Source organism: Leptonychotes weddellii, chromosome 12 (genome assembly GCF_054177405.1).
Source record: "Leptonychotes weddellii isolate Sample4059 chromosome 12, ASM5417740v2, whole genome shotgun sequence".
Classification (NCBI taxonomy): Eukaryota; Metazoa; Chordata; class Mammalia; order Carnivora; family Phocidae; genus Leptonychotes; species Leptonychotes weddellii.
Window position 1 is genome coordinate 142565 of NC_138380.1, and position 22286 is coordinate 164850.

General features: G+C 49.0%; 2 protein-coding genes across 4 annotated transcripts in view; one reads left to right on the forward strand and one right to left on the reverse strand.

Annotated features, from left to right (window-relative positions):
• The window catches only part of VIPR2 (vasoactive intestinal peptide receptor 2), a 64351-nt gene extending 61233 nt beyond the window's left edge, over positions 1-3118 (forward strand). For 2 of the 3 annotated variants that reach the window (XM_081799734.1, XM_081799737.1), the window contains 2 exons: positions 362-491; positions 564-1314. In XM_081799734.1, coding sequence (XP_081655860.1) covers positions 362-491; positions 564-860 — 427 coding nt within the window. In that variant the 3' untranslated portion in view covers positions 861-1314. The other variant, XM_081799735.1, reaches the window with a different exon arrangement.
• Positions 1-22286, reverse strand: part of DYNC2I1 (dynein 2 intermediate chain 1) — a 227322-nt gene that overhangs the window by 114873 nt on the left and 90163 nt on the right. The gene's annotated exons all lie outside the window — the stretch shown is intronic.

Consider the following 22286-nt stretch of genomic DNA (forward strand, 5'->3'; position numbering starts at 1 on the left):
GCCCGGGCCACCTGCCCTGCTGCCCCACTCGGTGCTCAGGCCTCTGCACCCCTGCTGAGTCTGCTCTTGCGATCAGAAAGCCAGGCCTGCCTCTGCCCTGCCAATGCCGGTTATGGGACACACTGCACTCAGACCTGTGTCGCTGCAGGGCACCCGCCGGAGGTCTTGTAGGAGCTTTGCTGCGTTGTGAGGCCCAGTCATTTTTATCACCATGCTGGCACATTCTGCCCGTCGTTGGGTGGGGGAGGTTGGTTTTACTTAAACTTGTGAGAAACAAGGTTCAGACCGGTGAGGCCAGCGTGCAAGACTCCTGAGCCCATGGGCTCCCTGGCGGCACTCAGCGTCCCTCTCTCTGCTGCAGGAGGCTCGCCAAGTCCACGCTGCTGCTCATCCCGCTGTTTGGAGTTCACTATGTGGTGTTTGCCGTGTTTCCTATTGGCATCTCCTCCAAATACCAGATCCTGTTTGAATTGTGCATCGGATCATTTCAGGTTCGTGTGGGAAGGGACTGTCCCTCCCCCCAAGTTGGTGAGTGGCCTCTGACGATCCTTTCTCGCTTGCAGGGCCTGGTGGTGGCGGTTCTGTACTGTTTTCTCAACAGTGAAGTAAGTGCTTTGTCACGTCTCGGGGGACATTCGGCTCGTGTGGGATTCCCTAATGTGGCCCCCCAACCTGAAGGAGAGCTCAGGTCTTCTGTCCGGGCAAACCCCCTGCCGTCCCTTCCAGCCCCGTTCACAAAGCCTGTCTCTCCACACCAAGCATTGTCGGTCGCCCTCCCACAGGCCAGCTCAAGAAAGCTCCCCGGCCGGGTGGTGGAGAAGGACCCTGCCACTCTGCATGGTCACTGTCTTGCTCCTTGACCCCGGATATCAGGACACTCAGAACCCAGGGGGAGGGGCGGGCACATGGATGGGAACCCTGCTTCCTGAGCTCCCTGCCCACAGCTGTCTGCATGTACGTGCGCGAGTCCCTCTGAGCCCTGCCCTGCTCTGCTCATTTCCCACATGCCTTCACCTGCCCAACCTTGTGTGGCCAACTGCCCCCGATGCTCCTGCCTGCACCTCTGCCCTCCCTCAGTTCAAAGGCCCTTCCCGAGCCTGCTTTCCTTCACCTCCTTCAGTGGGCTCCCAAGTCCCAATTCCCCACCTGCCTCACGAAAACCCCAAGCTTGCTGCTCGGGCCGCACCTTCTCTGCCACAGATACCCGAGAGGAGAGGGGTCGCGCAGAGACCTGTCAGTGCCGACCGGCCCCCAAGTTTATGTTTGTAAGCTCCCACGTTTGCCTGACCCCCACTTCCCCGTTGCCTCGCCCTCGCCCCAGGTGCAGAGCGAGCTGAAAAGGAAGTGGCGCAGTCTGTGCCGTAGCCGGCCCTGTGGCCGGGACTGCAGGCTCCACAGCTTGTCCGTCTGGAGGAACGGCTCGGAAAGCGCCCAGCAGTTCCACCGGGGCTCCCGCGCCCCGTCCTTCCTGCAGACAGAGACCTCGGTCATCTAGTGCACGGCCACGTTGCAGACGGCCTCCCCAGGGCCCTTGGGATGCGGGCAGCCACAGGCGGGCCTCCCCCAGCGGGAGAGCCCTGGCGGGTGACTCAGCAGTGACACGCTAGAGCTGGTCTCTGCTCATCCCATCCGTGGAGCTGGGGTTACCTTCCAACTGACTGGGACTTTAGTCAGATTCGTGTTAAACTCCAGCATGTAGGTAATTTTGCTCATAATGTTGTCTGGCCAAGTAGACGGGCCATTTTCAAAGTGAATAGGGAGAAAGAATGGTCCCTGAAATGAGGTACAGTGGCCCAGAACTTGGGTCCAGCCACCATGGAAGGAAAACAAGGGGATTTTCTAATCTCGGTGCCAGTCCGGGGCAGGGGGCAAAGGCCTGAGCTGGGGGCTGGACGCTCCCTCTGCATGACCCCCAGCACGGCCTTCCCCTGCCTGGTCCTGATTAGGCCAGCCCTCTCGTCTGCAGGACACGGACACAGAGCAGCAGAACCCGTCCCTGCTGGGTGCCCCTGCTTTCCCCCACCTGCCCCAGGGCCTCCTCTCCTGCTTGTCCACCAGGAAAAGTGAAGAGAAGGGTGTCAGATGAAAACAACAGCGGGTGGTATGTCACCCCGCGAGGGCGTCTGCGTTTATGAGGGCTTCTCAACCACTGAAGACTCCCCCTGAGACCACTGCAGGCCTCCTCCCCCAGGAGGGGTGAGAGGGTTGGGTGACCTCTGGCCAAGCTTGTAGGACCTGGTCATCAGGGCAACAAAGACACCAGGCATTTTATCTGGGGGGAGCAGAAACCTATTCTCCTTTCAATGAAAATAATCTACAGTCATTTCTGTTTAAATGGAGAATTATTCTAACAAAACATAAAACTGTGTTGAGCGCTTCTGTCCAACATTGGCAAGCAGCAGTCCTGGTTTCCAGTTCCCTTGATATTTGCAGATTTGGGAGCTAGGTCTGAGTGGCTGAGCAGCTGCAGAGGGAGCAGGAAGCCAGCGAGGAGAGCAAGCCCACCCCCGTCCCGGGCCTGGCCCTGCAGCACCAGACAGACACACGTTCTGCCCAAACCCCGTCCCGCTGCCTCAGCCACTGGACTCAGCGATTCGACCCCTTTTATGATACTGATGCCCCCAAAACTGAGGCCATGACGTCTTCTTCCTGAGGCATCCTAGAACCTGGCCAGAACGAGGGAGCAGGACCTGGCCGGCTGGGGCGGTCAGAGCAGCTCAGGACAGCTCACATTGGTGACAAAAGCCTGGACAAACGGGGACAGCAGAGCAACTGTGTCCAGAGGCCACCTGGAGCCGGGGCCCCCACCTCAGATGAGCCACTGTAACCAGATCCACATGACCAACTGGAGAGCCAGACCCAGGTTTACGTGGGGCCACAGGTTGTGCTCGGACTTTAGAGGTGCATCTTCCTCCCTGGCGTGCACCAAGGTCCAGCAGACATGGACTGGTCTGTCTTGCTGGGAAAGGGAAGGGGGGCGGGAAAGTGAATGTTTACTGATAGCAGGAGCAGGTGCTGGAAGAGTCAACATATGTCGTCTTACAATGCTGTAAATGTGTGTGGAACGTCCACAGCTCACTGTGTGTAAGCATTTCAATAAAACCTGATTTCCTGTCCAGAGGCTGGTAGGTTCATTCACTCTGGCCTGCACATCCTGAGGTCCTAGGGTCTCAAACTGAGGACAGACGCACACTTGTTAGCTGAGGGCCGTCACCGTCAGAGGAAATCTCCCGACACGTAGAGCGGAGCTGGATGGAGGAGGGAGAAGAGAAGGCTCATGGTGCCTTCAAGGACACTGGAAACAGCCGCCTCTCCCCAGGACGCGTAGGCCGCCCGCCAGGTCATCCTCCTTGGAGCACCCCGGTCAGCAGTCACCGTGGCGTAGGGCAGCTCTGGCAGCCAGAGGGGTGGGGGCCCTGCACACGCCCAACCCCAGCCACAGAACCTGAGAAGCTGCTAACGGGCAGGGCTGACACACGTGTGCATGCACGTGTGTGTGTGTCTGCGAGCAGACCCCAAGCCTGTGTGCCATAGGCAGATAGAATCTATGTCCCACACACTCCATGCTCACCCAGGGCTTCCCTTCAAGAGGAACACCGCACACTGTGAAAATCAGACTCTCAAGAGCCAGACGGGAGGTGGAGAGGCGGACCAGCCTCCAGTGAGTCTCCTGCGAGCAGAGCGCGGAGAGGAGCCTTGGCGCACGGCCTCAGCCCCAGGCCCCCCGGGCAGCTGAGGGCAGGTGGAGGGGCCCAGTGAGGAACACAGTCCCGACGCTGATGGGAGGAACACTTGCAGGGACGGCAGAGGCGTGAGCGACCCCTCCTCTCCACAGTGGTCGTGCTCCTTTCTTATCAAAAAAGGCGGCTTTTAAGTGGCTTTTTTCAGGTTTTCAGGTTACAGAAGATATACAGAGGAGTTATAAAAGTTCAAATATGATAGGCAAATATTACCGACAATTCCATCCTCTCCTGTCCCTTCTAGAGCTAAATATTATGAGTAACTGATCTTCCCAATATTTTCCTCTATGTTTATGCAAACCTCTCTCTCCCCCCTCCCTTTCTTCTTCATGGAAATTAGGTCATATTGTGTAGAAGCTTCTGCAACTTGCTTCTTTAGTGAAGACAGATTGTGTGAATCTTGCTTGTCTACCTACAGATGTGCTTTAACAAGACTGCGTGATAGTCCATGGCCCCGAATATATTGGGTTTACCTCATCCACCCCTACTGATAAATGTTTGAGTTGTTTCACGAGTGCTGCATATTTGCCCGCGGATTCCCACAGAATAAGCCCGCAGCACGGGACATGCTGGGTGTAGCCATGCATAGTCAATGCGGGGCAGGTGCCGGCCCTGGGAAAGGGCTCCCGCTCGCCGCGGCCATGATGGCTCCTCACCCACCAACCCCAGCATCACCGACATTTCCTCTCTTCCTCGCCCCAATCTGCCTGCCTCGAGGCGTGAGGGACATGAGCACCTCTTCTCTGCTTCTGAGTTAATGCTGAGCCTGACATCGCGGTCAGATGGCCAGCCCCCTGCCCCTCCTGGCAGCCGCCGCACCTGAACGCAGGTCCTGCTGCAGTTTTAAGACTGACTTCTTCATTCCAGGGAAACGGGGACGACACTCAGCCATGATCTGGGTCACAACTGACAAGCCCTTAAAGAGGCACCGCTTAGCTTGTGGACCTTACAAAGGATTTAGGGCTTCCTTTATACAGAAAAGTGTTCTTTGGAACATGGAAAGAAAGACGCTCGCTTCCTTCATCCTCTCTAAAGGTTTCCTAGGGAAGTGGAGCGGGCAGAGGTGGCTGACAGGTGATCTCCTCAATAATGGAAACAGTCCCACCTCCGCCTGCCTAGGGGTGCCCTAGACCAAGCCTTGAGGGGCAGGTCGTAGCGTGAACACTGACCCCCTGAGCCAGCACAGGACCTTCATTAAAGCTACTTATATTCAACACCCAAAACTGAAGAAACAATAGGGAGAAGTACACTGGTAAAGCATGATTACAAAACAATGAGATCAAGTAGGACCCATCTCTCTTTGTAAGGTTTAGGATTGTACATATCCTCTCTTGTGCTGAAGGTTGTAAGTAATCAAGTCAAGGAGCAGTCTACAAACTCAAGACACCTTAGAAACACAAGCTTTTATGGTTTAAATAATTATAATTATGAATCTAGAATGTGTAAATTTTGTTATTTTCAAATCATAACATAAATAATTACAATCCCTTTCTGATTTGAAAACACACTACACTAAAGCCTCATTACAAGGTGACTCATAATTCTACGGATTTTTACATAGCGTGGGTGGATTGTGGTCTCCCAAGTCTATCCACCTGCAGTGAAAACGCCCTTATCTATCATTAGCTCTATGGAAGCTGGAGGTATAAGACACAATCTCTGTAAAATTAACTCCAGTTTTTGTGTATGTATGTATGAAGCGCACACACACACGGATGCTTGGATAGGATGCATTCGCACTCCTGGCTACCTCCTCTGTTGCCCTCTGGAAAGGATTTTGACTGGCTTCCCACACCCTTCTCTTCCGTCCCTCCAAAGAGAGTCCCTCCCTGTCAGACAGCCTCTGGGGCTTTAAGATGGGGGACCTGAAGAAAGAAAGGAAGGAGAGGCCTTCCTCTGGGTGGGGTTGATGGACACAGCCCAGGCTCAGCTCCAAGCTGAGAGCAAGAACCAAGGGAGAAAGCAGACCGGGAGCTACCACAACCCAAGAGGGACCTCTGTGGTGTAAGAAAACGCATCAACTACTCAAAATTCCTTTGGATGCACAGATCGTGCTTTTGATCACTTGTCACACTTCTCTGGGAATGAAACCATGGATCGTGGATCGGTACATGTATCTGGTCTGCATTGTGTCTCCTAACCCACACATCCATTGTCCGTCTATACATCTGACCATGTGACTGCTCATGGCTCTGCAGAAGACAAGAGTTCAGCAAGGGAAAGGAGGGTTTTGAGGAAAAGACAGGCCTTAAATGAGGTTACAGGGGATATGTGAAATTTACAAAAGGGAGTGACTTAAAAATAGGATGGGGGGCGCCTGGGTGGCTCAGTCGTTAAGCGCCTGCCTTCGGCTCAGGTCATGATCCTGGAGTCCCGGGATCGAGTCCCGCGTTGGGCTCCCTGCTCGGCGGGGAGCCTGCTTCTCCCTCTCCCCCTTCCCCTGCTGGTGTTCCCTCTCTCGCTGTGTCTCTCTGTCAAATAAATAAATAATATCTTTAAAAAAAATAAATAAATAAAATAAATATGGCCTCGGGGGACGCCTGGGTGGCTCAGTCCTTAAGCGTCTGCCTTCGGCTCAGGTCATGATCCCAGGGTCGGTCCTGGGATCGAGCCCCGCATCGGGCTTCCTGCTCGGCGGGAAGCCTGCTTCTCCCTCTCCCGCTCCTCCTGCTTGTGTTCCCTCTCTCACTGTGTCTCTCTCTGTCAAATAAATAAATAATAAAAAAAAAAAAAAATAGGATGGATGTAGTTAATTCAGCTTGCTGAGGGGCTGCACTCAGCTCTGCCAAGGAAGGCAACAGGAGGTGAAGTCAGATGGGCAGGCCCCAAATGCTCCTAGCAGGTGAAGTGGGCTTTCTTTGGAAGACTGGGAGCTTTCTGAGGTTTTCGAGCTGGGGAATGACGTGGCCAAGATAGTGTTTCAGGAGGTGATTGACGGCTGGGGGAAGAAGAAGTGTCGTGGAGCATCTGTGAGCTTGGTCTGCGCAGGACAGGGAGGAGGATAGCGGCTAGCGAGGCCAAGAGAAGGGGAGCCACACCCATGGTGGCACAGTTTGCCAAGAGGTGACCTAGGGATCACGGAGGAGTCCCCGGACGCCCATATGGCAGTGACGCACACTGTGGGCCAGAGGCCGCCAAGCTCACGCCATTGACTCTGACAATTTCAGAATAAAATGAATACATTGCTTTTTAGAGGATTACTCCAGCTTACAGAACTAGCAGCCCTCGGTTTTCCTGTCCTGTGGAAGTTTTCCTGAGAAAGAAAGGTGCCCGAGGGCCTCGGAGGGGGGTACCTCTCCCTCTGCTCTGCTATGTTGGCTCAACTGCATCTCAAACCCACTTACAACATAAGAGACGTGGAGAGACACTGGAGATCTCATGAGTTTGTACAACCCCAAACCAAACTGATTCTAAATATGCTTTTCACCGATCTATGGAACCAAAAAGAAAGAAATCTATGCGTAAAAATCTACTCGACTAGATCCAGGCCAGAACGCAGAAAGACCATCCAGAATGAATCTGAGTCAAACCCAGAGAGCAGTTCTGGGCTCCACGTGCTCTCCAGGTCAACAGACCATAGCTCAAACCTGTGACCCTGACGTGCCCGCCCTCCCTGACCTGTCAAGCTAGATACACAATAGGCTTCCATAAGCAATGTCAAAATGTGTTTTTATGGAAGTCAAACCCCAGAATCCTATTTGGGGCATTAGGGGTATGCGGGGCTGTGAGGGGAGGGGTCTGTCAGTGAGAATTACCCTCCAGGTTTAGTAAATGAGGTTAAGGTCAGATTGCCAGGCCCATGTCAGGAACAGCAAAGTCAAGACAGAGGCAGCAACGGGGGGTCAAGGCCCACAGGAAGGAGGAGCATTTGAGCAGGACAGTTATGCCCCAAACACAAGGCAGGCTGGGCCCAAACTGTCTAAGAGCAGCACCGTGAGGATGGGGTGCAGCACTGTGCCCCCCTGGGCCGAGCTGGGTGCTCTTGAGGAAAAGCACGAGGCTGGGTCCAGGGGTGCCTCGAGGACACTGTGATCGGGAATTCCCAGTTGATTCCACAAGAAGGGAACACAAGTCCCGCGTCCACATCGCAGCACATTTGCCCAGCTGGGCCAAAGCAGATTATTGGGGATGGCACGGAAAGCCACGCCACATCCTCGTGGTACCCCCTGGACCTTGGCTCCCTGGCCTCCCTGGTCAGCATCTCACCCGGATGATGACCCTACAGCAGAGGGACAGGTTCCACCCTGGGTCAGCACAGCCCACAGATGCCCTTTGCTCGGGCCTCGAGGCAAATGTGCCCCCAGAGCCGGCTCCACAGTGGCCCTGCTCACAGCCACCCACTGTGGGCTTGCTATGACGAGCTGCCTTGAATTTGTTTTGGGATGGATGCCAGTAAAGCAGTAAATAAAAACACTGTCCTCCTGCAGCCACCCAGCCAGCCTCGTACTGGCCAGTCACGCTAAGGTCTTCCTGGGGTCCCCATGCCGTCCCCTCCTGTTTCTGGGCCCAGGCCAGGATGAATTCCCTCCATGCAAGACAGTTCTCTAGACGTGAACACCCAGCAGAGGCAATTAGGAAGGGGGACAGGCTTCAGCTTCTTCAGAGTCTCTGCTGGAGACCTTTGAGCAGAGCGAGATCCAGATGATGTTCCTGTTCCAAAAATGTCAGGGCTGCTCTGGAGAAACACCAACATTTGTGGTGGTTTGGGGTAAACTTCTTGAATAATCTGGGCCTCAGCCATCTTCCCTGCAAGACCGTGGCCTCCTCACAGCCCTCCTTCCTATTTCAAGGGCCTTCACACACCCATTACTGGGACCCACAGCCCCTCCACCACCCCCTTGCCCCACATGGACAAAACTCCCTGTGAAGACATGTGAGTGGGCTGGTCTGCCAGAGGTAGCCGAGGTAGGTGTCCTCTGATACAGGACATCACTGCACATCATTGCTGAGCTCCCACCCGCCTGAGGGTGATCTAGGTCAGGGTCAGCAGGGATGCCCAGGAGCCCTCCGTGAGCAGTGGGGCAGGCTCCTGCTCTTGTCTGGGAAGGGTGGCTGGCAGACCCGAGGGAGCACTCCCTGGAGGCAGCTGCAGAAGGGAGACCCTCACTCCAGGAAGCTGCTGAGCCCTGGGGAAAGCTCAGAAGGAAGCCCTGCATGCTTTCCTGGCACAGAGGTGACCTGCATCAGACGGCCCACGGGGAGGGCTGTGGACCATGTGAGAGGAACTGAGAGAGAAAATAATGCCCCTAGGGTCTGGAGCACACAGGGTTAGGGTTAGCGTCTGCCTTCGGCTCAGATCATGATCCCAGGGTCCTGGGATCGAGCCCCACATCGGTCTCCTTGCTCTGCGGGAAGCCTGCTTCTCCCTCTCCCACTCCCCCTGCTTATGTTCCCTCTCCCGCTCTCTCTCTCTCTCTTTCAAATAAATAAATAAAATCTTTAAAATATATATATATAAGAGGGAGCAGAGGCTGCTGGGAAGATGGCAGAGTAGGAAGACCCTGGGTTCACCTTGTGCTGCACCTAGAGAACACCCACATCAGCATAAACAACCCAGAAAGTGATCCAAAGACTGGCAGAACAGACTCTCCACAGCCGAATGTAGACAAGAAGCCACAACAAAGCAGATCCACCCACTCCGATATGCTCTTGGCAAGATCCCATCCAAGCAGTGCCACAAGCCTAGCAGTGTGTGCGCAGCCCAGACAAGGGCCAGCACCACTCCAGAGTGAGTCCTGCTCCAAGGAGAGGGTAAGATAACCACACACCAGTCTGACTGTGACTCCAGGAGTGGGCTGGGGGCAGGCAGCTGGTCTGACTGCAGGCCCCACCCACCAACAAAAGCTTCTCAGGGGACAACACAGGGAAAGTGCCTGCAGTCTGGTGCTACTTCATCTCTGGCAAACACCTGGTCTTACTCAACTCAAGCCCAAGGCAGCCCCAGACTGGCTTACTAACACCACGGGCACCAGACTGTGCCCACAACAGGCAGCAAGCCATCACAGGCTGGACTGAAGGCAAACACAGCTCCACCACAAAGGTAGGGCACCCCTGGAGCAACACACATAGGAGACACCCCCTGAGGCAACATTTTCTGGTGAAAAGGAGACATTGCACTGTGGGGCACTACAGGACCTCTTCTTCATAAAGCCACTACTTTCAAGTGCAGGAGACATAGCTGACTTTCCTAACACAGAGAATCAGACACAGCAATAGACAGAATGAGGAGACAGAGGAATATGTCCCAAATGAAAGAACAGAACAAAATCAGAGCAGGAGACCTAAGTGAAACGGAGATAAGTAATATGTCTGATAGTGAATTTAAAGTAACGCTCATAAAGACACTCGCTAGAATTGAGAAAGGAGTGCAGGACCTCCATGGGACCCTCCACCAAGAGATAGGAGACCTAAAAAAGAACCAATTAGAGATAATGAACTCACTAAATGAAAATAAAAATAGACCACCTGGAATAAATAGCAAACAAGAGGAAGTAGAAGAATGAATCAGCCACCTGGAAGACAGAGTCATGGAAAGTAAACAAGCTGAGCAGATGAGAAGGGAAAAAAATACACAAAATGAGAATAGACCCAGGGAACTCAGCGACACTGTCAAGCATAACAGTCGCATGATAAGGATCCCAGAAGAAGGGTGAGAAAAGGGGGCAGAAGATTTATTTGAAAAAATAATAGCTGAAAACTTCCTGAATCTGGGGAAGGAAAGAAATCCAGATCCAGGAGGCACAGAAAGCCCCCAACAAAACCAACCCAAAGACGTCTGCACCAAGACACAAAGTAAATAAGATGGCCAAAAGTAATGATAAAAAGAGAATTTTAAAAGCAGCAAGAGAAAGGAAAGCAGTTACATACAAGGGAAACCCCACAAGGTTATCAGTGGATTTTTCAGCAGAAACTCTGCAGGCCAGAAGGGAGCAGCATGATAAATTCAAAACACTAAAAGGAAAAAATCTACAGCCAAGAATACTCTATCCAGCAAGGCTTTCATTCAGAATAGAAGGAGAGATAGAATTTCCCAGAAAAATAAAAGTTAAAGAAATTCATGACCAGGAGCAAAACCAGCCCCCATCACTCTTTGTTCATCTGAATAAAAGTTCCTGAGAGTTCATCCAAGGCACATGGCCTCAGCATCGGGAGCTGTTGGTGCTCCACCCAAAGACAAAGCGGAGGGGCATCCTCTTGTGGGGTTGGCCAAACCTATCCTGCAGCACCCTCTGTCCTTCCATACCCTTCCAGAAAGGCCCTCAGGCAGAGTCTGTTTCAGCTAAATGAACCCTGCAGGATGCACACTCCAGAGAACAGGAGTCACCCAGAGGCAGAAAGGAAACAGTTTGACCAGGAGCTCTGGGATTTTCTCAGGTGGGCTCCAAGCACAGCTTGTCCCTCAAATGAATGGCATTCTAACAGGTTCCCAGAGCCTATTCACTCCCCCTGCTGTCAGAGGAGCTCCTACAGCCTCCCTGACTCTCAGCCCTCCCCAAGGCCCAGCCCCCTCCAGGGGCAGCTGATCAAAGAGGGGTTTAATGAGCACTTTCCAGCAGACACGATTGCCAGATGTTCCGGCAGTTCCCACAAGGGACGACGAGGCCCTACACGTGTGCCCTGTGAGTGGCACAGCCTGGGTCCAGAGTGCCCAGGTGTGAGCCCCAAACCCCCTCCCAACTGCCGGACCTGTGACCAGCTCAAGACTTCTGAGAAGATGGGCTTGTTAACTGTGGAAAGCCCTAGAATCAGTCCTGATACTTAGCAAGAGCTAACTGAGGGTTAGCAGTTCCTCATTTCTTAATTGAAGGAATGTCAATCTCCCCAGGAGGAGCTTATACGTAAAAGAAAAATACCAACACTGAGAAATTGACTAACAGAAAAAACAAAGATAATCAAAGAACAAATATTTGTAAAAACAAAAAGAATAAGGAAAATGTTATACGTCCCCATAAGTAAAATAAAAAACTGGATACCTTAATTGCCTATAAGAATGGCATTATTCAGTGATGATGATGTGAGATTAGAGTTATACTATGTAGTACGATATTATAAACTTTATATTTGGTGGTTTTATTATATATCATAGTATTACCATAAGGCAATATAACCATTATACCATACCGCATATTATTATCCTGTATTTATTTCTTTTATAAACATTAAACCTGATATGACTTTAAAATGTTCATTCCTTTTAGTAAGTTTATCTCTAGGGGTTTTCCCTAATTAAATATACAGAGTTGTGCACAATGATTTGTGTGCAAAAATGGTCATTACGATGTTATTTATAATATCAATGTCAGAAAAATGAAAACAATAAAAAATTAGATCATTTAAGGATGGTTAAGTAAGTTGTGATTTAGACTACTGAATGAAGATTCTGACATGGGAGGCCCATGCCGGGCAAATGTACTTTGAGGAACGTGGGTGCCACATGCCAATCTATCTTTCGAAAAGTACACTGAGTCAGCCACATACAGGCTGAGGGATCTTGAACAAGATCAGAATTATGGGAAAGAGTCACCTGTAAGTAAGCAGCAGGAACAAGTAACCACCCTTGTGGTTGAGGGCATTTACTGCCCAGACAACTCTCTTGGATGGTCCAACCTGAAATACTCACCATTGTGCAAACCATTAATAATGCAACACAATTTATGTGATCCAATTACCCACCTAGCAAGGATATTCAAGGATGAAATTTAGACAGCCACTTTTTGATCAAATAAACTGGAAAAGGAAAAGGTGAGCTCATCTAACACAGGTGGTCTCGATTACAATGAAGATGAAGGCACATCTTCACATACAGCTTGGTGTCTCTTCCTGAGGTCCAAACTCAAATTTCCACTTGTATATCAGATATCCTCCCTGATATCCCACCCCACACTCAGCATCTCCTCTTCTTCCCATTTCATAATGATAAAGAGTCGATTTGTCAAGAAGACATAAACAATCCTATATGTGCAGATACCTAATGAGCTTCAAGATGCATGAAGCAGAATGGACAAAATTAAAAGTAGAAATAGACAAATCCACAATCATAACTGGAGATTTTAACACACTTCCTTGTCTGTAATTGATAGAACAAACTTTCAAAAAAATCAATAAGGATAAAGAAAGTTTCAACAATATCAACCAACTTGGCCTAATCAACATAAGCAGAGCACTTCACCCAACAACTGAAGAATGTATTTCTTTCCAAGTGCACATGGAACCTTGACCATTTGTTAAGCCATGAAGCAAGTCTTGATAGATTTCAAACAAATGAAACCATACATAGTAGATTCTCTGACCACAATGGAATTAAACTAAAAATCAGTAACAAAAAGAAGTAGAAAGCATCAAATATTAAGTTGAGCAACACATCTGTCTAAATAGATGAAAGAAGAAATCACAAGGAAAATTATAAAATATTTTGAACTAAATGAAAACAAAAACATAATGCTTCAAAATTTGTAGGCTGCAACTAAAGCAATCCTTGGAGGAAAATTTATGACTTAAGATATAGATATTAGCAAAGAAATTAGAAAAATCAATGATCTCACTTCCACTTCATGAGAAGAACAAATCAACAACTTCTTCCCCAGTCTGTTATTCCCCTTGTCCTGTTGAGCCAGAAGCCTTGGAGTCATTCTAAATTCTTCCTCATCCAACCGATACACCCAAGCGTCTTGTCATTGCTACCCCACTGCCTTCTCCCTGTTGGCTCCTTTAAGCTGTTCCTCATTCCTCTCTTTGTAGCCTCAGTATTTGGCAAGTGGCTGAACCAGCAGCCTCCTAACTGGTCTCAGCCAAACATGCCCACCACTAACCCTTCCCCAAATTGGCCATAGAAATTGCTTTCTAGCATGCAGTTGACATTATGCTGTCACTCCAGCGACATGTACCTCAGAGCTCTTATGGCCTTCAGTAGCCCTCCACCACCATAAACATGGGGGTCTTGCAAATGGCTCACACATGTCCTCTGCTCCCACCACACAGACCAGCCAATGCTCCCCGCACCATCACAGCCCGTCTGGCCCCCGCCAGAACGCCCTCCTCCACCTGCTCCACAAGGAGATGTCAGGTTGCTCTCGAAGTCGGAATGAGCCTCCTGGGAAGCCTTTTTCCACGTTTCCTAGTTTGTTGTTAACCCTATTCTGTGCCGCTCTTCCTCTTGATGTCCTCTGCATACCTCCTTCATACCTGAGGATAAGTTTCACTGTGATGTTCTAGTTTCCCTTTCCCGCTATGCTCTGAGTTCTTGAGACAGGAATGATGTCTCAGTCACCTCTGCATCCTCAGCACTGAGAAGTCACTGCAGAAAGCAGGTCCTGCTAACTTGTCCCACAATAATTTGCGGATGATGGTGGAGGCCAGCAAGCTGCCTCCAGAAGTACACAGGGATCTGGCCCAAGCTGGAAGTTAGCGCCTCTCAGACACACCCCCTTGGGCCATTTAAACTCATGAGGTGAATATTTCAGAACATGTAAGAACAAACTGGCCAAGGGTCTCCTGCTTCTTTTATTCCCAAAGAAGTGCAATGTGCATGGACACTTTCCTCTGCTCAGAGGTAGAAAACCTTTACTTAGTGATAAGCTTCCTAAGGACTATCCCCGTTAGATCTTTCCAGGGAATGTAGATCTCAGTAAATTTTGAACCGGTTCTTCACAAATGTTTCAAGTCATGGTGCACACAGATCCTGCTTGTTCTGCACGTGGTGGTGAGCAGAGAAGGCATCTGTGCTGGAAGACAAGTCGCCCAGGTGCCCCCGGGGCTGTGGGATGTGGCCTCAGCACGTGTGACTTTACAGGCTGGGCAGCTATGACTGATGAAAGGACAGACGTCCCCTTAGGGAGATCAGACTGTAGGAGAGGCCAGCAGGGCCCCTACACAAAGCACCAGGGGGATCTGTGCAATTACCCATCTTTGCTCAAGGCAACCAGGCAAAGAAGCTGCAGAGAAAGGGCATGGTGACCTCTGGCATGCGTTGCTCAGGAATGATGACTGCAGATTTATTAACGTTCTCATATGCCCTTAAGGAGGAAAAATGGGGCTCTGAGGGATTCAAGATTTTCATTAAAATGTCCCATAAGGATGGTTACATCAGGGAAAGGCACCAGAGGTCTTTGGCCAGTCTGGCTATCGGTGGGCAGCTCACACTTGATTAGGCCAAGACTACATAAGCCCTGGGCTTATTTTCTTGGAAATACATTTGAAAATATTTAATTCTATGAGGGAAAAAAACGTAATTTAAAATAAAGGGACTCTTTTTTTCAAGCGGGTCACTTTGACTCCTTCTATCTGTTTTAGCACAAGATACTTATTGCTATAGCAACCAGTATGGAATGAAAAATAATCCAGAAATTTCAGAGTTCTTCCTCAGAGAAAAAGTTCCTAGGTTTGTTTTGATGGGATCTTTCCGTTAAGATCATTCTGTTCTCAAATGGCAGACAGATCTGGGTTGGCGCCAATGTCAAATAAAGCACATATTTCCCAGCCACGCTGTCTGACCATAAGGTTTCCCTCCAGCAATCCAGCTACCCCGTTGCTGAGAACGGGTGCTCGCTGTTCTGCAGGAGTCAGAAACGCCGCCTGGACCACAGAGCTTCGGGTGGCCTTGTGCTGGGCGGAATGTGCTCCCGGTCCCTGCACACGTCCTCCTCACCCGGGCGCTCAGCTCTGCTCCTGCATGTTACCATAAATTGCACGTCCAGGCCCCACCAGCCCCCCGGGGAGTGCAAGTCAGAACCACACATGTGTGGAGGGAAAGGGTGCTGCGGAGGCCTTCACGTGGCTCCTCACCAGCCAGGTGCTGACGATGCGTTGCATCACTAGGGGCTTCTTGAGGTTCCTTTTCAGGAAAACAAAATCAAAGTTCACTTTTAAAACCAAAAAAGAAAAAATAAACATGTGCTAGTGCTTCACATTGTAGATAAATATGAATCCCAGATGGATGAAGGAGTTAATATGCTAAAAATCAAAACCAAAAAATACTAAAAGAATATGTAGGTGAATTTCTCTATCATTGGTTGAGAAAGTTCTTCCTAATCTCAAAGAAAATTGCTGCACTTTACCACACAAAAGTTCTTATTTATACCACATTTTAAAGTTCTGCATATCAAAAAAAAACAATACACTAAATTAAAAGACAAATAATAATATAGAAAAATATTTGTAAGAACTATGAAAAGGAGTAAATATTCCTAAGGTTCAGTCAATAAGCAAGCTGCCAAGAATCTATGAATAAGCGGGCAGATTACTTAAAAAGCCAAGCCACAAAGTATAAATGAAAATACCTAATAAATATGTGAAAATTGTTCAACGTCACAAGAAAATAAAGTGATGCATTTTTATTTCCCAATACAATAATTTGTAAAGATAAATAAGTAGTATTCCACCTAGAATGTTACTGATAGGACTAAACTGGTCCAAAATTTCAACAAAGCATTTCAGTAAATACAGCAATAACTTCAAAAATGTTTGTGAACTTCAACCGAATAGTTTCACTTCTTATCCTAAGCAAATAAACCTGGTTTTAAGCAAATATTTATGTACAAAGATGCACACATGGCAAGAACTGGGAGAACAGGCTGGAACTGGGAGGAATGGCTAGATCCCAGTGTGCCCATTTCCTGGGGTATCATGTGACCAAGGACGTTTGCGAACTTTTAATGATAAAAAATAATGCTTAAGAGGTTAAGTGGGAGGGGCGCCTGGGTGGCTCAGTTGGTTGAGCGACTGCCTTCGGCTCAGGTCATGATCCTGGAGTCCCGGGATCGAGTCCCGCATCGGGCTCCCTACTCGGCGGGGAGTCTGCTTCTCCCTCTGACCCTCCTCCCTCTCATGCTCTCTGTATCTCATTCTCTCTGTCTCAAATAAATAAATAAAATCTTTAAAAAAAAAAAAGAGGTTAAGTGGGGAAAAAAAAACACTTAAATTGTATATAGAATCCTTCATTTATATAAAAACACATTAAAAATACTAAAAAGAAACACACAAGATATTAAGGTGGCTACTCTTGGAGGCATCCATGTTCAGAAATTCATGCTTCCTTGCTTTCAGCCAACATGTGTAAAGTGCCTTCTACTTACCAGGCAGGGTTCTTAGGGCACTGGGAGCTCAGACAGACAGAACAAAGCACCTGCATTCCAGTCAGGGAAGATGGCTGGTAAGAGGCAAATCAGAACAGACCACAGCAAGTGCAGTCCATATTTGCTCTACAAATCAGGGGCACAAGAATATGTCCAGCAGGCAGATGGAGGTCCCCTAGCACTGATATTGTGATGACAAGGAAAAAATACAGGGAACACAATGGAAATAAAACTTCTAAAGGTCTGGCTTACAGGCAATTTCTTATCATGTAATGTACACACTGCCCAGAAGTGATGTTCTTGCCATTTGCAATGGAGTAATGTTGCTACGGATCTTAGCTCCTCTAGAATACAGCACCGCCTACCCTGCCTGAGGTATTTTGTTTTCTTTTCTTTTTTTTTTTTTTTTTGGAACCTGAAGTATTTCTTTGCAAAACTATATGTCAGATTTATACCTAGCCAAAGCCTTTTCATATGTGAACTGGACAAGATGAATATTCAGCAAATATAAACTCAGATGTCACCCAGGAACTCTTACTTTTTTTTCTTTCTTTTTTTTTTATTTTCAATTAGCCAACATATAGTACATCATTAGTTTGTGATGTAGTGTTCACTGATTCATCAGTTGTATATATGAAGACATATGCCAACTGTTGGACAAAGGAAAAAACGGAAATTTTCAAGAATGAGAAAGTGACGGTGTTAAAAAAAACTGTCAGTAATAAATAACGTGAAATAGAGGCGATCTAAATAATCACACTGTGCTTTTAAAGTTAAATGCAAATGTAAGAAAATCCTCAATATTGAATTGCATCACATAAGATTCTATAAAATAACAATAATAATTTAAAGAGTAGATATTACTATAAATGCTGAGCAGTAGGTATAAAGATGGAGACCACATGCATGAAGATGAGAAAGAACATTCTAAAATCACATCTTCAACAGAGGGGATTCAAGAGACGGCATTTCACTATTGACTCTACTATTTAGGGAAATATAGGCTAAATCATGCCTTTAAAAACTAAAAGTATTCACTAGTTAACATTGAATATAGTAAATATTGCTTCTAAGACAGAAATTAAAAGAAAGAAAATACAACTCATACACCAAAAGAAGAAAGCAGTGTGCAAGCCTTGATTAAAATGATGGAACAATGTTTAAGTCAGATATAATTCTGGATCATTTATAGGGTGATTTCACCGTTGGAAGATAAATCTCAGATTGTACCTAACACCAAATTCCAACCATGTGCTACTTTTAAAAGTTACACCTAAAATAAATGACACTAAAACATCTCCATATTTATATATTGGCAAAGTACACAGGCTAATACAATGAGAAGTAATACAGGGAGGATGACCGGGGGATGGCGAGTGGAGCGGGGAGGATGGTGAGTGGAGCAGGGAGGATGGTGGGTAGATCAGGGAGGATGGTGAGTGGAGCAGGGAGGATGACTAGGGAGATGGTGAGTGGAGCAGGGAGGATGACTAGGGAGATGGTGAGTGGAGCAGGGAGGATGGTGAGTGGAGCAGGGAGGATGGTAGGTGGAGCAGGGAGGATGGTGAGTGGAGCAGGGAGGGTGGTGTGTGGAGCAGGGAGGATGGTGAGTGGAGCAGGGAGGATGGTAGGTGGAGCAGGGAGGATGGTGAGTGGATCAGGGAAGATGGCGAGTGGAGCAAAGAGGATGGTGAGTGTAGCAGGAGGATGGTGAGTGGAGAGGGGGATGGCAGGTGGAGCAGGGAGGATGGTGAGTGGATCAGGGAGGATGGCGAGTGGAGCAAAGAGGATGGTGAGTGTAGCAGGAGGATGGTGAGTGGAGAGGGGGATGGTGGGTGGAGCAGAGAGGGTGGTGGGTGGAGCAGGGAGATATCTAAAGTGATGGACCAGCTTACCTGCCTCATTTTTATGCTTATGAAGCAACTTTCTGATGGCCCAGCTGCTTGACTGAAGAGAACCCATTTGTGACCAGGTAAAGATCACTATGTGGGTCACTGCAGCCCCTCCCACCTCCCCGCAAGCACAGCCCAGAGGGACCCCAGGCCAATCCAACACTTCAGCGGGCAGTGGAGGAAGACAATGTCCAGCAGAGGAGAAATGAAGCAAATACAGAGTAGGAGTCCTACAGGGAGAATGGGGAGAAGAGCACAAACAGCAGGGTCAGGGTGTACGAGTAGCAGGCAGGGTGGGGAGGCTCTGGGAATTTGGGATGTGAGAGACAGGGGTGTACAGAAAGCACAAGGGTATTTGCTGGGGCCTTATGACTTAGAAGGGATTGGTCCTTTGAGGAAAAAGACATTTTTCACTGTTTTTGTGTGCCTGACTGGACGACACCTCTCAGTCATGGGCCCACCCAGCTCCTGGGTGTGAAGGGGCTCCTGGAGTTGGGCCGTCCTGAGCCCCAGGGAGCATGGACACATGCTGGCTAAAGTAGGGCTGGCCCCTGAGCCTCTGAGGAAGTTTCCCACTGTGGGTGCCTGAGGGCCTTTTTCCTGCGGGCACAAACTGGGGGGTTTCAGTAAGGTCAACTCCCCAGTCCTCCCCAGCTCCGGCATGCAAAAGGCTTCACAGAGGGGACATCTGAGCACAGTCCCCTTCCGTCCACTGGGCCTACGGGCCTCTCTATTTTTCCCTGGGACTTCCTCGCATTCCTTGTAAAGCTAATCTGAGCCTGGTGGTTAGGAGGGCTGAGGACAGCGACACGGGGAGGGACAGCAGCCGTACCAGGCTTGGGTTGGTTTTATGCAGGCCTGACCTACTTAACTGACTGTGAGAGTGCGGCCAGTTTCTCACTGATGGGAAAGGCTGGGAAAACAGTTTTGAGTGGAGACTTAATTAATTGGTACTTTATTTCTCTATTTAAGCATCTAATGATTTTTTTTTTTAGGAGAGGGAGGTGGGGAGGGGCAGAGGGAGAGGGAGAGAGAATTCCAAGCCGACTCCACTCTGAGCACAGAGTCCGACACGGGGCTCGATCTCAGGGCCTTGAGATCATGACCTGAGCCAAAATCAGGAGTTGGAGGCTTAACCGACTGAGCCACCCAGGCGCCCAAGCATCTAATGATTATTAATCTTGGTTGAAAAAAATGTACATTCTAGCTTCTCCGACATGCCTTTAGAGCATGAGAGAGGACGGTCTGGGCTTGTGTGCCTCTTCCCAGAAAGTGGAGAACAGCATAGGAGAAGAGCGAGAACGCGCTGGGGCCAGAGGCTCCGCTGTGAGCCGCTATGTACAAGAGCGGATCTGAGGCGCTGCTTCACGACAGGTCACTGCTTACCCCCCCGCGCGTGAAGATGGTGAGAGCGGACGGACAGAAGTGTTCAGTCCCCACGCAGGCCTGGGGCGCCACCGCTCTGAACCCCTCCAGACTCCACAATGGTACCACGAGCCGAGACCTGACCTTGAGGGCACCATCAGTGCCGGGGACCAGGCGCCCGTTCTGGCCTCCCGGGGAAAGGTGGCGGTCTCCACCGGTCTGTTCTCAGGGAAACGCAGCCCTGTTGGGGCATCTCTACTGCGGGGTTTGTCTGCCTTTGTTTGTGTTTTCCTCAAAGACCCCTCACAACCAAATGAGGAGCAGATCTTGAGGATGCCGTTCCCTCCAGATCATTCCAGAAGGAAATGTGGCTCCTGAGTGGCTGGGACACCACCAACACCACCCAGTCCCCAGGGCTTTCTCCCCGGCCTGTTCCTTTCCCAGGACAGCGTGATCCCCTCCCAGGACTGGAGCCCAGCCACCAAAGTCATGAAACTTCAAGACGACTCAAAAACGCCTCAGCTTTGGTGAAGATATAGAGCTAAACAATGCTTTTTCAAGCTTTCTTCATAGATTTAAAGGAGAGTTCTCTCCCAGAGTTCAGTTTATAGGTTTAAAACCAATTTCTAAAAGGAGGAAAAGGGGAATGAAAAAAGAAAGCAAACAAGGAAAGAAGAGAGAGGGAGAAAGTCTGTCATCTTCATTTAAAAAAAAAATGACTCTTATTCATTACTTGGTTTACTCATAAAATAATTGTGTTTTGTTGGTAAACCCACCCAAATAGGAGGTCCATGAGAGCAGGGACTTTGTTCTTTACCCTGGCATTTATAAGAGTTCCTGACACACAGTAGACACTCCATTAATATTTGTTGAACTAGTTATACATTTTAATATTTGAAGCAAAAGAAACATTTAAAGATTTGGGTGGAAAAGATTTTTCCCTGAGTTTGGAGAAAAAAGAAAATGTGTAAGTCCTGAGGAAGAAGAGAGATGATTCTTCTGAAGTTTCCTTGTGTTTTCCTTATGCATTTGTACCTCCCTTTGCCCCACCTTCCCACTCACCCTTGCCCCAACTCAGAAAGGATCAGCGTCCTTCTGATCCATGTCCCCTTTCTAAGGTCATGGGCAAGGACGTTTCCAGCAGTACCTGCCATTGTAAGAAACAGAAATCCCTGATGAAGACAAGGCAGGCATAACCTACACATGGCATCCCCAGAAAAATGGACAAGTAGGTGGGAGCTTGGGGGCACAGCTTAAGAGACCGTGGAGCCCCTAAAGTCCATTCGTGGAAACAAGGGTAGGAATCCACGCTCCAGTGGAGTCTGTGAATAAATGGTAACTTCCGGCCCCTTCAAACATTGAGCCCCAGCAACGCCCTGAGAGGCTGTGCCCTGGCTCATTTTACCGAGCCTTCAGAATTTGACAGGCTGGCAGACACTGTATTTGGCAGGAGAGTTAGGAAGGTTTCTGTGGCAAATAAAACCCAAGACAGTTTCCAGAACAAGAGAGCCATATGATCCTACACAAGGACGAAATGGCATGATGGCCAAGACTCCAGATTGGTTGGCCCAATCAGGATTAAACTCCACCTACTGACAGAGACATGACTTTCTAAGCAGAATTTTAATGAAAATTTCAGAGGACAAGTTGAGAAACACTGCTCAGATTCTATTATCTAAAAGTAAATATCTTTCCCTAATTTACTTTTCATTTTTAATTATTATGTTCTCAGGCCAAAAACCATTTATCAACTTATCACTATAAATTTTGATACATCCACAATAACATCATCAGGGATGTAATAGCAAGAAAACCATCTTCCAGGAGTAGAAAGGAATTTACATTGATTCTACCATGGAGGGTCCTAAGGGACCATAGAGTTAACCCCTTATTTCCCACAGAGATCGAGACACAGAGAGGCTTGTCCACCAGCCTGAGGACTCACAGCAGAGCACAGCTCCCCTCCCACCTACTGAGTAGGGCCAGCAGAGACAAGAGGCAGTGGTCTGTGGCGTTAGCTCGCTCCTCTGGTCTGGGCAGTTGGGCTGAGGTTCAGAAGTCATAAAAGCTTCCCAGGGATTTCAGTGTGCATCCAGGATTGGGCACCTCAGTTGGAAGGGTGCCTTGCACACTGGTCCATTAGAATCACCTGGGAGCTTCCTCCTTCCCTGTTCACCTCTCCCCTGGGAGACGCAGACTTTCCCCAAGAGGGCGTCTCA